Source organism: Aplidium turbinatum, chromosome 1, assembly GCF_918807975.1.
Source record: "Aplidium turbinatum chromosome 1, kaAplTurb1.1, whole genome shotgun sequence".
NCBI classification, from domain to species: domain Eukaryota; kingdom Metazoa; phylum Chordata; class Ascidiacea; order Aplousobranchia; family Polyclinidae; genus Aplidium; species Aplidium turbinatum.
Window position 1 is genome coordinate 32,779,964 of NC_137472.1, and position 14,333 is coordinate 32,794,296.

Here is a 14,333-nt window from a genome sequence, read left to right on the forward strand (position 1 = left end):
TAGTTACAGCATTATCAATACTCCAGTATTTTTACCATACAAGGTTCGTATTTTACAGACTTTCCCCTGTGTATTTGTTAAATTGTGCCCAACTAAATTTCACTATCCACAATTGGAGGAACAGAGTGTAAGGGCTTGACATTCATGTGCAATGTGTATATGATTTTGCAAACAGTTATATGCCAATGACAAGTGGCTACTATTGCATGAAAAAAAAAACGAGAAAAGTTTCATAATCATGGCAAGCAAAAAATAAAGTTTGTAGGTTAAACAATGCAATATTATGTAACTTTTCCTCCAGCAAGTACAATCATCATATTTTTTAACAGATGCTATGTTAATGTAGTCATTTCTGAAAAAGAATGATATTTAAAACAACGCTAAAGATCAACACCATAAGGCTTAGCTGTGGATGGCAGAGCAAGAAGAGTTGGAGACATCAATCAGCTGTTATATGGTCGGGATATTTCTTGAACAAAAACTGGAACAAAAAGTTTACTCGTATAAAACCTGCTTAATCCAAAAGACAACATGGGATGATTTTAGTTACATTAGGGTTCACCAAACTTTATCGAAAAAGGACCAAAAGATGACTGAGAAGGAATGATTGAATCTAGATTGATGTATCAACTAGAAAGTTAAACCTTTATCAAATTCTCAACCTAACATAAATCAAAACGTAAATATAAGAGACACTTTGGATTGGTTTGTGAACAACAGGACACTTTTCAAGCTTAAAACATACCAATCAAGGTAACTAAACACTATTGTAAAATAACAAAGAATACAGCACCTTCATGTTGCATCACATAAAAAAATAATATGTCATTCACCAATCACCAACCTTAAACTACATTCTGACTTGCTGCAGTTGTTTGCTCTTGGTTGGAAATAGTTTGTTGGGAAGAGGAGGTGAATTGAGTGGGCTGAGATGGAAAGTTACTGTTGTGGTACTGGGCTGGGACAAACTGATTTATTGGCATCAATACAAGGGGTTGCATCTCTCCTTTGGCAGTTTCTTCATATCCTTGAGGCGGTGTGGTGTAGTAAGTTTGTCCTTTTTGAAGTTAAAGAATGTAGAAAACACAATTAGTTTAGTAATATGCAGTGTGCACCGGAATACAGTGCAGTCAATCTTCGATTTAACGAAAAAATGCGGACAAGCAGCAATCTTGTTCCAAAATACCATAAGCTCTTAGCCTACCCTTTCGCACAGTTATGTTATGTACTGTAGTAGTAGTAGGCAGTTGTAATTTTTCAAATATATACAGTACTGTTGCTGCCAACTTAAGCTATATCAGTCACCGACACGCTAATAACACAACATCTTTGATGATTATAATTTTGTGTATTAAACGGCATTGGTCATTGGTCATACCATGCCACCACGCTGCAACACATCTTTGAGCCGTGGCGGCGACTCAGTCTAGTTCAGGGGTGCTTAAAGTTTTTTTAGCCATGGACCACATTATCCTATTTGTGAGTCTTGGCGTTACATTTTTCACTCATTTTTGTCCTTAAAGTCCGGCCTTAGCTTCAAGACTGTATATTGTAGGGAAGGCAGTCATGAAACGTTTTCACTTATACAATCAACCTCGCTTAATTGGCCACGTTTATTCGGACTACCTGCTTAATTGGACCATTTTTTGCTGGTCACGAATCTAAATTGATTTTTCCGTGCAATTTTCCTCACTTAATCGGACTATTACTTTACTTAAACAGATCACCCCCCCACTAAAAGTAGGCTTTGTAGTTAACGTGTTTTCTTTTCTACGTGTTTGGTGAGATTACATTTCAAAATTGTCATTTGAAATTGTCTATACAGTCACTTGCTAATTTTCATTTCTTGGGTGCAAGCATTTCTGTTGACTCGCGGTAAAAGATTTTCTTTGCTTAATTTTGTTTAGTCGCGGTAACAGTAGCGAGGCACTGTTTCTATGGCTGGCTCTATCTAGTGCTGAAACTGAGACGTGCAACAGAATTGAGCTCAAGCTTCTTGTGCGAGCCATATTCAATTATATTTTCAAAATTTGCCGTGGGCAAATAAAAACTGGACCGCAGGCCAAGGTTGACTCGTAGTTGGGTCATTCCATGGCTACTGGTACAGTCGTGGAACCATACGTCGTAGATTTTTATAAAATTTAATATGTACAATCTCCGTGCAATTTTAAGAAGAGGGATACCAATTTTACCGAAATCGGCCCAGTACTTTTTGAGATATTGGCGATTGAAAATTGGCCGTTTTCAGGCATTTTCATGATCACTCATGCGTAAAAATTAACTGCAAATTTTGATTGACCTATTATGAAGCTGTTTCAAATGGTAACTTGAAAATTCCAATGCATATAAGTTATCCAAAGTAAGGAGATTCTGAAAAGATATATTGTTTGTTTGTTTTATATCACTACAGGCCACCAAGTGGCTAGTTTCACACATGACTATTTGTGATCAGTCATGCATGACGAAACTTTGATCGCTTATAGCAAAAAACACTCTACTTCGATTTTTCTGCAACTTGGCTTAAATGAAAGGTAATTTTCTTGGCTTTCTAGCTTCCAAATATGAAGTGGGATATTTGAGTAGAAATGAGGTAGTTTGCTGTAGGTTCATTCCATGGCTACTGGTACAGTCGTGGAACCATATGTCGTAGATTTTTATGAAATTTAATATGTACAATCTCCTTGCAATTCTAAGAAAAGTGATACCAATTTTACCGAAATCAGCCCAGTACTTTTTGAGATAATGACGATTGAAAATTGGCCCTCATTTCTACTCAAATATCCCACTTCATATTTGGAAGCTAGAAAGCCAAGAAAATTACCTTTCATTTAAGCCAAATTGCAGAAAAATCGAAGTAGAGTGTTTTTTGCTATAAGCGATCAAAGTTTCGTCATGCATGACTGATCACAAATAGTCATGTGTGAAACTAGCCACTTGGTGGCCTGTAGTGATATAAAACAAACAAACAATATATATTTTCAGAATATCCTTACTTTGGATAACTCATATGCATTGGAATTTTCAAGTTACCATTTGAAACACCTTCATAATAGGTCAATCAAAATTTGCAGTTAATCTTTACGCATGAGCGATCACGAAAATGCCTGAAAACGGCCAATTTTCAATCGCCGATATCTCAAAAAGTACTGGGTCGATTTCGGTAAAATTGGTATCACTTTTCTTAAAATTGCACGGAGATTGTACAGATGAAATTTCATAAAAATCTATGACATATGGTTCCACGACTGTACCAGTAGCCATGGAATGACCCAGTTTGTACACCACTGGTCCAGATGTTTGGCAAATGTCGAGCAACCACTGAATTGATTTGTCATCCAGTTCACGCAGACCAAGTACACCATTTGTGTACCAATAGCATTGGACCCGACCAGAACCGACAGCCTTTCTATGCTTGACTTCTTTCTCTTGGAGTTTTCCTCAGCTCGACGAACTTGGGTATTCTTAGGAATAGAATGCCAAAACCAAGCCTTAAAGCAGCCGGCGGCCATGGTCGCTAAGTAGTGCTTGAATGACCGCCGGTGCTACCTCCTCATCGGCCAAGTTTGGCCGCCGTTTTTTTTTAGCCAATTATTTAATTTTGCAATAGAATGAGCGTGGATTAACTGTCGAAAATATGTAGTATTGTAGTAGCAAAGAGTGACGCAGAATTAGGTCAGCGCGTCATAATCACCAGTCCACTGTTGTAAAGCGCGGGAACATTTTCTGTTGTATATATAGAATATATCCAGCTGCGATAACCAGCTGTACCGCGCATTCGCAAATGCGTGAGCACATTAGGCCTATGCGCAACGCGCATTCATCCATTGTGCGCGAGTAATAACATTAATTACCGTGATGCGAAACCACAAGTCACAGGCTTGCGATTTTTTGCACGATTATAGAGCAGTACTAGACGAACATAATTGAACAAAAACAAGACGAATTTTCCGCTTATTAAATGATCTAGAATAAAAAATTAAAAAAACCTTTGCGCATTTGCCTGTTTGTAATTCCCGACGTATATTTTAACAAAGTGTTAATCCGAAGTGATAATTTACACCGGCGGGCAATATTGCCGTTTTTATGTCGATGCAATGTTGTCGGACATTGAATCATTGTTGAAAAAGAGAACTAGGTAACTAGGTTAGTTGACATCCAACGGGAAAACACGTGTCTTCATAGTTGAGAAATGTTCCCGCTGTGGGTTAGTGACTTCACACCCTCAATGGTGATGTCATAACGGTATAAATGGTCAGATTTTATGAAAAGGCGGTATTCGGTAATGCAGTTGAAACAATTTAGTGTCTTTAGATGGTCCCGCATTACAAAAAGCAAAAATACGACATGTTGCAAACAAAACTGTCATCTTAAAGAACCAACAACTTACACAATTAATAATATTAAATAAACTCATATCATTAAACTTACACATCATTAGGTAAGATCTGATCACCCAATTAGGCTTCATATCTCAAAATAATGCATTTACCTAATAGGCCACGTCATGCTAATTGTAGAACTACGCTTGAATATGGTCATACATTATGGTTTGATGCAGAAAACTTGAAAATAACAAAATAAATCTTGAGCAAATGGTCCAAGACTGTAATTGTAGATTGTTGATTTGGATTGAGAAAGAACTTTCGAAAGCTTAAACCAACCACTCAGCAGTTTCGTCTCCTTGCAGAGACTTTTAACTACTAACTTAGGTCCAGCCACCAATGTTAACATTTGGTTTAGTCACCACCAAATATTGCATGTGAGCTATTACATCCACATCCACTGTATGCTCATGCAAGAAAATCTCTCCTGATTTGCAGTCATCAGTGCGTTTCTTTATTAATAAAAAAACAAACAAAAAACAAGACTTGAGCTATCAAGTAAACTTTGATAGCCTATAGGAGTACAGTATGGAAGTATGATACATAGATTACCATTGATTTCTACCTGGATTCGTATACGGCATTTGGGGTGATATCTGCATTGGTTGAGGATAATTTGTCGAAGGAGTGCGCACAGGCTCATATATATTGACCCGAAGATACTGCAATTACACAAATATGGAAAGGCTGGATGAATTTAACACTGAAAAGAAGCATATAAATAACAAAACTGAATCAACTGTATTTTTTGCAATAAATCGATATTTCATCATCATCAACCAATTTTGATTATACACTATACAGGCCATGAATTAATCCTCATGTCGAGGGTGTGGCCTGTCTGTCTGTCGAGAACGAAGTCTTCCCCTCCACACCTCGCGATTTATTAGGTTGGCAGAGTCCATGTTCAGGGCTACAAGGTCACGTTTTACAAGTTCTTCTCAAGAAAATGTTGGTCTACCTAGACCCGCTGTGCTGCGATGTTGACACATCTGACCTGTGAGATCCAGCTTGAGCTGCGCTCAACGTGACCAAGCCATCTCAGTCTGCCTAATTGGAGGACTTCACCGATGTCTTTTAATTTAAGCTTTGATAGCAGAGTCTTAACCCTTAGAAGGTTGGGCTTTCTGGAGTCTTGCTCAGTTTGGGGGTGGGCTGTCGATTCTTCTTATGCTTTAGGAGTGATATCTCTGTTATTTTTTTAAAGCACGGTTTCAAAACTTGGGATTCACTTTGTAAAATTATTCACGCTGAGCATATCCGAAAATTAAAACTATGTGAGTTTTAGAACTGCTCATATACGTTGAAATGTTGAGGTGACTTATGACGTTTGGGTTATTTGGTATTTTTTGATAGAGTAATGAAAAACATGCATTGCAATGTTGTGATTAAATTTTTTTTACATAATCTCAATTTGAATCATTTGATTAACGAATCATTTGATTAACGAGGCCAAATTAATTACTTTCATCCAGTTGGTGGGAAAATTTTGATCAATAGAATATGAAATATTTCAGAGGATGTGCTGAGAAATGCCTTATATCTCTCAATTTATAACTTTTATTCGCTCAAAATTTCAGCTCAATAAAGGTGAATAAAAGTTAGGAAAAGTCAAGAAGTCTCATAGTCGCAGCCTCAGTGGTTTTAGAGATACAAATGTTGATACAAAAAAGTTGAATTGACAGCCCCCCCCCAACCTTCAAAGGGTTAAACTGGATGTTGTATTTCAATTAATATAAAGCCTACTGTTAATTGAATAGGCTACCACAAGGCATTCTAAACTTTTTTGTTCATGACCCTTATTAATCTTCTGAAACTTTCCAGGACCCCTCACTCATGGTTAAAATGATAAACAGTGCGAAATATATAGATTTGTGATATTTTTTGAAAGGCCGAATTCGAACAAAAAGTAAAAACAAGCTACCGCCTACTACTTACAACTACAAAGCCTACTTCTTACTTCGCCAGCACTTTGACACGTGCCCAGCTGGGAGAATTGAATCTTTTATAGAAATATCACCATATTATTTGCATTGATTTAACGCCAGTATACGTCAAATTATTGTAAGCATCTACTCCTTATAGCGCCTCGCTTTCCGTAACTCGTCCAGCTGATACAGCATAATGATGATACCGATTCTGACTAGTTCTTTATCAAACAGACTTTGTGTTGCTAGCAGTGTCCTAATTGTGTCGAAATTATGTTAGCTTATACGTAAACCGAGGCAATCTTCTCGCAGGGACCTATTAATTTGTTACCGGTACCTGGTTGAGCAATTAACGTTGATTTATGATAATTCAACATCTCTAGATGTCGAATTAATGTAAAACAAACGTAATTTTCTTATTGGGCATTGTTGTTATGCAATATAACCCGTGGGGAAAATTAAATCGATTTGTGCTGACTCAAATGTTGAATCAACCTAAAATTAACTTATCCCCCCCCCTGAGTTATTCTTCTTTTTTTGTATGAGAGGTTGTTTTTTTGGACTACATTTCATTGGGGTCAAATGTCCGGGCATTCTTTGAGCAGCCACTTGATTGTTGAGTCCTCCAGCGTTGACAGGACAACTGCCCTTGGAGGAGTAAATGTCGGGCAGTGGTAGAGGATGTGATCTGCTGTCTGTTCCTCTGCACCACAGCTGCATGCCGCAGATGTTGATAGGCCTCATTTGTGCATCAAAGAAGCAAAGCGCCCAACACCCGTGGGGAGACGATTCAACTGTACCCAGGCAGGTCGTCTGAGCTCCTTTCCTGGTGGCATGGGTCCAGCGTCGGGGACAAACGTGTGGAGTCTGGAGGTGTTGTTTGTCCACTCCTCTTGCCAGGTATTGGTGATCCAGGATGAGGCACTGGTATTGTGGGCCAGGAAGGATTGTGCTTGAGCGACAAAGGGGGTTCTCGATTTAAGGAGTTTCTATATTACCGATCTGGTGATATAGCTGTGAAGCGCGTGGTGTGGCTCCAGTCGAGCTAGGGAGAGTGTGGCAGCTCTGCGGCAAAGCTCAGCAGGAGCGATGCCTGAAATAACGGTAAGAACCCAGTAGTCAGTAGGTGCAGGTTTCAGCTATCTCGATACAATACGCAAGGCATTGTTGATGGATTTGTCTAGCAAGTGAGTATGAGGACTACGACACCATACATAGGCGCAGTATTCCGCGGTGGAATGGACAAAAGCCAGGGTAGTGGTTCGCAGAGTTGTTGCTGTCGCACCCCAACTCTTACCTGCCAGTCGACGAATAAGGGCAACGCGTGATGTTACTTTCTTGTGAAGTGATTCCAAGTGGTGTCGGTACGTGAGAGTCCTGTCCAAACTAACACCAAGATAGACTGGTGTGGGGTTAAAGGGCAGAATGTTTCCATCGATGTTGATGGCCAGCTCACGCTTTGCTTCCTTGTTGTTTAGATGGAAAGTGGTCGACATTGTTTTAGATTTACTGAGCTTGAGTCTCCACTTGTGGAGGTAGTCTGACATCTTAGCCATATCTTGAGTTAGGGTCCTTTTCAGTGGAGACCATTCCAAAGCATTATGCACCATCGCCAGGTCGTTGGCATAGGCATACAGCTTAGATGTTGTTGGAAGGTCATGGATGTAAACATTAAAAAGGAGTGGAGCCAGGACAGATCCATGGGGAACACCGTTCTTGAGGCGTTTGGCCTGCTTCTTTGTCCGCGTTCGGTGGTGAGGATAAAACTGCGGTTGTAGACAAGCTCCATAATCATTCTGATTATGTGCCGGTCGGGAAGAAGGTGAAGAAGTTTGCAGGCGAGGCCGCGGTGCCACACTGTGTCATATGGTGCAGTGAGATCAATGAATACAGCACCAGCTCAGATGGGATGGGATGATGACAGGGATATCTAGAACAACGGGATTGCTGACTCTGTTTTGAAGTGGACAATAGGAAGGTTACTGCATCATTACTGCACCAACTAAAATGTGGATTTCTCAACATACAACCCATTTCTTGTTTTTAAAATGATTCACTTGAAGATGAAATAATTTAAAAAAAGCAAAAAAAAAATTGAAAATGTGGCCGTTTTTTCCCAAACCGCCACCAAGTGGTGAAAAATACACAAATTTTAAACACAAATATTTTTAATACCACTCACTGGATTTGAATCAAATTTTAACAGAATGTTTATAAGTATCAAGACTGAAGCTCTATGGAAGGAAATGAAGATATTTTGAGAAAATAATTCGAATTGTTGCATTTTTTCAAAAATTTTTGATCCTCGGACATGAAACAAATGGGTGCCGACAGCATCATGGACAAAATTTCCAAAATTCTTTGACCAGAAGCTTGCATGTTTACTCTGTCAGATGTGATAAAAATTTGAAAGCGATTGGCAAATAAATGAAAGAGATATTTGGGATTAAAATTTGGTACTTGGTCAAAAATCACATTTTACGAAAAACAACAATAAACATTTCCAACACCTTAAAGCCTCCTTTATCATAAGTAGACCCTTTTTTGCCTCTGCTTGGGTTTGTAATTTTTTCTTAAGTGCTTTTAATGTTTTCTCCTGGCCTTGGATGTGTCAAAGCTTCTTTTTCTTGATTTGTCAAGTCAAAACTTGTCGAGTATTTGGCAGATTTCTGAATATGCAGAGATTTTGCTACTGCCTTGTTTTCCTAATTTTTTTTGCTGAAGTAGGAGGTTGGCAAAAAGGGCTTTGATCTTCTGTTGTTGGATGACTTTCTGGTGTTACAGGAAAGGTTACACTTGTGTTACAGTAACAGTTCATCAAGTCTACCACCATTGTTAGACTTACAACCAACCTTCTCCAACTTTCTTTGTTTAGCAATACCCACGAAATTGAATTTTCTTACTTCTTTTCATGTTTTTTTTATTTCCTATTTTTGATGACTAAAACTTGCCCAAAAGTGATGCAATAATCAATTAAATATGAAAACTAAAGCTGTGTGCAATACTTAATAGTCTTGGATGACTAACAGCAAAAGTTTGCTTTAAAATGATGATCTTAAGTTATAGACAAGGCCAGCCATTAGTTGTTGCTATGGGCGTTGCTAGGGAAGATGCCTAGGAGTGCCCACTTTCAAGACCTTATTTTAGCTTCACAGCATGGATATCTAGAAAAGGCGACTCCTCAACAGCGTAATTGACACGCGCTTTCGCCTTTTTCATTTTCGGGCGTTAACAGCGCTGACCCTTCTAGTGTCCATCGCTTTATCGAAATTTGCAAAGTCAGCAATCCGTTGTTCTAGATATACCTGGATGATTAGCACCTTTACGTGGTCCCTCCTGTGAGTAGCCGAGTTCAACTACAAATGAAAAGGCGAAACGTAGCTCATCAAAAAGTCAGAGAAAAAGCCTACTACGTGAGTTATTTAACGTGAATTACCGTAACAGCGTGTGTATCACGTTGCTCGCTTTATCGCTACTTTTGGTATTATTACATCACAACAAATTAAACAATGCGGTCGTGATAGACTATAGTATATTTTTTGCTTCTCGTTTTACATGTTTTGATACAATCTTTTCTTAATAAATGTTCACAACAATTAACGAGGCAATTTCAACTTTTGCCGTTTGGCCTTGGCAACGTTTTTGCTGAAGTAAAAATATGCTAATTTCGAAGACTGAGGATACGTTCTCTTTTTGGTATGACTAGCCTCGGTTTGCTTATTGCATTGCTGCATCAACAACATCTGCATTGCATTGCTGCAGTAGACAATAGACATAGTTATCACCAGTATATATGATCGGTATCGTTAGATTTTTTTTTAAACCGGAGTGACAAAACAAAAAGTTTCGCATCCAGCTGTGCCAGGTGATTCGAATAAAAAGACGTTTATCCGCTATTAATTAATGAAGTCTTACTATTAAGGCTAGGTCTATTTACGGAGAATCTATAGCTCAGTTAAGAATAATGCACCAGTTTTAACAACTGCGTTTCGAATTAAATGTCTGAAAAGTAGAACATGTGGTACTTTGTGTAAAATTGCTATACTCTCTGCGACCCTGAAGTTCGTTACATGACCCCTTGTGGGATCGTGAACCCCAGTTTGAGAAGCCCTGGCTACCATATACTGTACAACAAAAAACAGCACCACTCCTTTCAAAATTGCACAAAATTTCTTAGAAATATCCACATTTCATGCACAGCTAATCGTTGCCAATGAAACAATTTCCTAAAAATAAATCTGTACGATAAGTCTGAAAAAGCACAATCTCTAACTAGCTGTACAGTGACTGTACAGTGTACAATTGTACATAAATTAGTTTTTTACTGGTTTTTTCAGTCAGATATCTTTGGCCGAGTATTTATATATTTTCCCCAAAAAAATGAAAAGGCGATTAAGGACTTCAGGGGTTTTCAACCCTTTTTTACCTAAAGTGTCAAGTTTTGAAACAATTAGCTCAAACTCCTGTAAGCTGACACCATATGAACTGACAATTAGGGGTGTTCAATTTCGATTTTCGATTTCGATTAAGGTGATATTCGAAATTCGTTTTTCGTATCGGACATATTCGAAATTATAGCCGCCCTTTCGGCTGAACACGGTTGAAAGTAACGCGAGTGGCGGGAAATCTGTCTTGTCGCATTTTGCAAGCGAAAAAAGACTTCGACGCATGCGCATCGTCGATCACGTGACTATCACACGCTCTCGCGGGTCCAACGGCCGGTCCTGCACCAGGGATGCCAGGTTGGTATTTTTAATGCCAAATTTCACAAATTTCTCTCAAGGATGAAGATAACTAGGTTGTGCAATAGCAGAAAGTGTAGGCTGAGCTTTGTCGCATTTTTATCCATTTTTTACCGAATTTATACGCGCCTAAGCCGTGGGGGCAGGGCTGTAGCCATACCGCAGAGCAAGGGGGGGGGCAACTTTTTTTAGGGGGTGGGGGCAAAAAAATTTAAATGGGCAAAATCATTATAATTGTAGCTGTTGCTCGAGAATGTTGAGATTTTGCCAAGGGGAGGGGCAAAATTTTGTTCAGGGGGGCGAGGCCCCCGGCTGGCTATGGGCCTGCGACCTGCGTGGGGGCCAGGCCTCCACGCATATTTCTGTGTAGGGGCAACTTTTTATGCTGTAATGATACATAAAACAATAGATGAACTAGCGATCGGCAGCAGGAAAACACTTTTTGAATGCAAACCGCAACAGCTTCGCGATAAATAATCACGAGAACGAGTTGCGATGCTACAATCCAACACCAGACAACAAAATCTGTCATTTTTACATTGATTTAATGTCTGCAGATGTTGAATATAACAAATAATAAAGTTAATGACTTTATATAGCAAGATCACGAATTATAACTAGCACTGAATAACAGTATTTATTTTAGCTGTACGTAGGCTACTGAACTTTAGTGTGAAGGCATGTTTGTTGCAAATAAGTTTCTCAACGAGTGGTATTAGGATAAGTCATGCTCCACATCAACATTTTTGTTTTGTGTTTAATGAACAGGACATCTGATACGGAAAGAAGTGTGATACAATCAATTCAACACCGGCTATTTTAATTCAGTCTATTTCAGACCACTGAGGCAATAAATAGTAAGAGTCTAATGAAAAGTAAGTGTCAAAAAGCGAACTTTGACAATATCATGACAACATGACTCGCACCACCTAGAAACTTAAATAACATCGTACTGTAAGCGATAGCTCTAAACAGCGCAACCTCAACCACAGACACAAGAAATAACCAAGTCGCGAGTTCGGGTCTTGCCGTATCACATCATTCAGACGGTGTCATAACGACGTGTACCAGTGACTTTTCTAAGACCATACGTGCAGTCGTGCACCATAATTAAACCATGACATTCAGTATTTTTCATGCTTTTTTACTAAACAAAAGCAAGCAAAAGTATTTATTTTGAACAAAAGCCTAAGTATTTCTATTTTTACATTTCTACTCAAAAATAGCAACATGGCATAAAATTTCTGAAAATATATACTTGTGCTCAAGCTATTATTACTTTATAATTGAATGAGGTCTAGCGATGTATGCAATGTTGCAATACATTGGGTTCAATCACTAAATAATCAATATTTTATACTTACATTAGGTTGAGATTGACAGCAAGTGGCAAAAGATAAATACACGACCGTAGTGCAGAGAATAATCACCATAAAGAATCCCAATAATGTCAACAACAAGTTGAAAAGAAATGGTACTATAGGAATCTAACAAAACATCAATGTAATCACAACACACGATTTGTTCTGATGTGATAGAAAATATTTGAAACCAATAAATGGATGGCGAAACTACATTACGCTTTTATAGCCTAAATATAGAAAACGATCGAAGTAATTGAAAACAGCAAATATATGCCAGTACTGGTACATAGACGTTGATGACGCAGGGGCGAGGGTGGCACCCTTTCAGGTCTGAGACAGAGGGGGAGCGAGTTATGCCTGGCCACCTCATTTTTTTGTTAATATTGTTTAAAAAGGCATAAACAACTTTGTCAGAAAACTGCCGGTTTTGCGGTGTGTTGCACAAAATCTACCTTTGTTCAAATCCAAAATGTCGGCAGGCTTCGCCATTTATTTTTTAGACCGTGCTTTGGTAATTTTAGTTGTCTGTTTAACGTTGAGGCACGAGCTTGTGTGGAATGTCTGTTTCAACTTTTGGCAATATGTAGTCTAACAGTATATAGCGAACTTGAGTTGCAACTGTGGCCACATACTTTTTATGCTTCACAATAACACACAATAAATAAAAGTACAAAAGTAAAAAAGTATTTAAAGATTGATAAAAAAAAAAGTGCGCCACTATTGCTCATTAGGTTAAGCGACCGATTGTGAAGAAAAGGCAAAATTAAACAAAAGAAAAGAAAAGGCAAAAACATGTTTCAACTTTCTGTTTGTGCGTTTGAACAATGAATGCCGCGGACGTCTGTGCGTTCAGCAGATCCAAGTGGGTGGAATAAAAAACAGACAACAACACCTCAACAGGGCTGCAATTTTTGCCTTTTTCGGTGACGAGGTCACTCGACACGCGCCATCACTATTCGACAAACGCCCTGTCTTACAAAAAAAAAAAAGGAAAATAAAAAGGAAAAAAAAATTGAGAGAAGACTAAACGTCGTCAGGTCGAGGAACAATCGGGGGGGGGGGAGCATCACGTGATGCAATCATAAGAGTGCTGACTTACGTAAACTTTCTTGCACCAGGTACTTCAAAGCAAGGTCTAAAAGCGACGCTTCACACGAGAAACTCCCAAGGCGTCAACGCCGCCATTTTGAACACTGCGGGAGAATGCTTTGATCGAAGTTCCAACGCCTGGCATCAAACATTTCACCACACACGTTTTGTGCTATTCGACACAACGGGTTTCTTTTATAGATAAAATAACCGAAGTAGGCTACTTTAATTGTCAACGTGTTTGTAAGTTTGGATTTATGTCTGACTTATGCACTTGTTGTTCCAAGATTGCAGAAATGTTTTGCAATGTGAATAAAGAATAGTAGACAGATAAACACGGTTGCAACTTGACTTCCATCCACTAAAAGGGTTTCTGTGATTACGTAATGGGCGATTTTGCATTTGCATTCACAAAAGCACACAACCCAGCTGGCAAAACCCGTCGTTTTTACATTGATTCAACGTCTGCAGACGTTGAATTGAAAAAACGAGAAGCGAAAAATATACTAGAGTAGTCTATCACGAGTCACGACCGCACTGTTTGATTTGTAGTTGATGTAACAGGCCTCGAAATTCGTTTTTGTTGACGGCGGACAAACGTGTCCGGTCTGAGCAGCTATCTCGGCGGACAAATTAAGTAACACGGCGGACACACCAGTTTTAGCGTCGATCGTCACGCTTAATCACTTTATCTTGATAATTCTTCGCCATTTGAGAACTATAGCTACGGTTGAGAAGTCTTTTTAAAATTTCAGCGAAGTCACTTTGAAAGGCTTTCATCAGACCAACGACGTGCGCTTGAAGAGTCAAAGCGCCGCGTAGCTGCTT

The 14,333-nt window shown here is 38.9% G+C and overlaps 1 protein-coding gene across 1 annotated transcript in view; it reads right to left on the reverse strand.

The window, feature by feature from the left end:
* Window positions 1-246: 246 nt before the first annotated feature.
* The window catches only part of LOC145768492 (uncharacterized), a 46,982-nt gene continuing 32,895 nt past the window's right edge, over window positions 247-14,333 (reverse strand). The window contains exons 6-8 of the mRNA XM_082579999.1: window positions 4,948-5,044; window positions 845-1,057; window positions 247-481 (exon numbers count right to left, since the gene is read on the reverse strand). Of these exons, the coding sequence (XP_082436125.1) occupies window positions 846-1,057; window positions 4,948-5,044 (309 nt within the window). The 3' untranslated portion in view covers window positions 247-481; window position 845. The remainder of the gene's footprint in view (window positions 482-844; window positions 1,058-4,947; window positions 5,045-14,333) is intronic.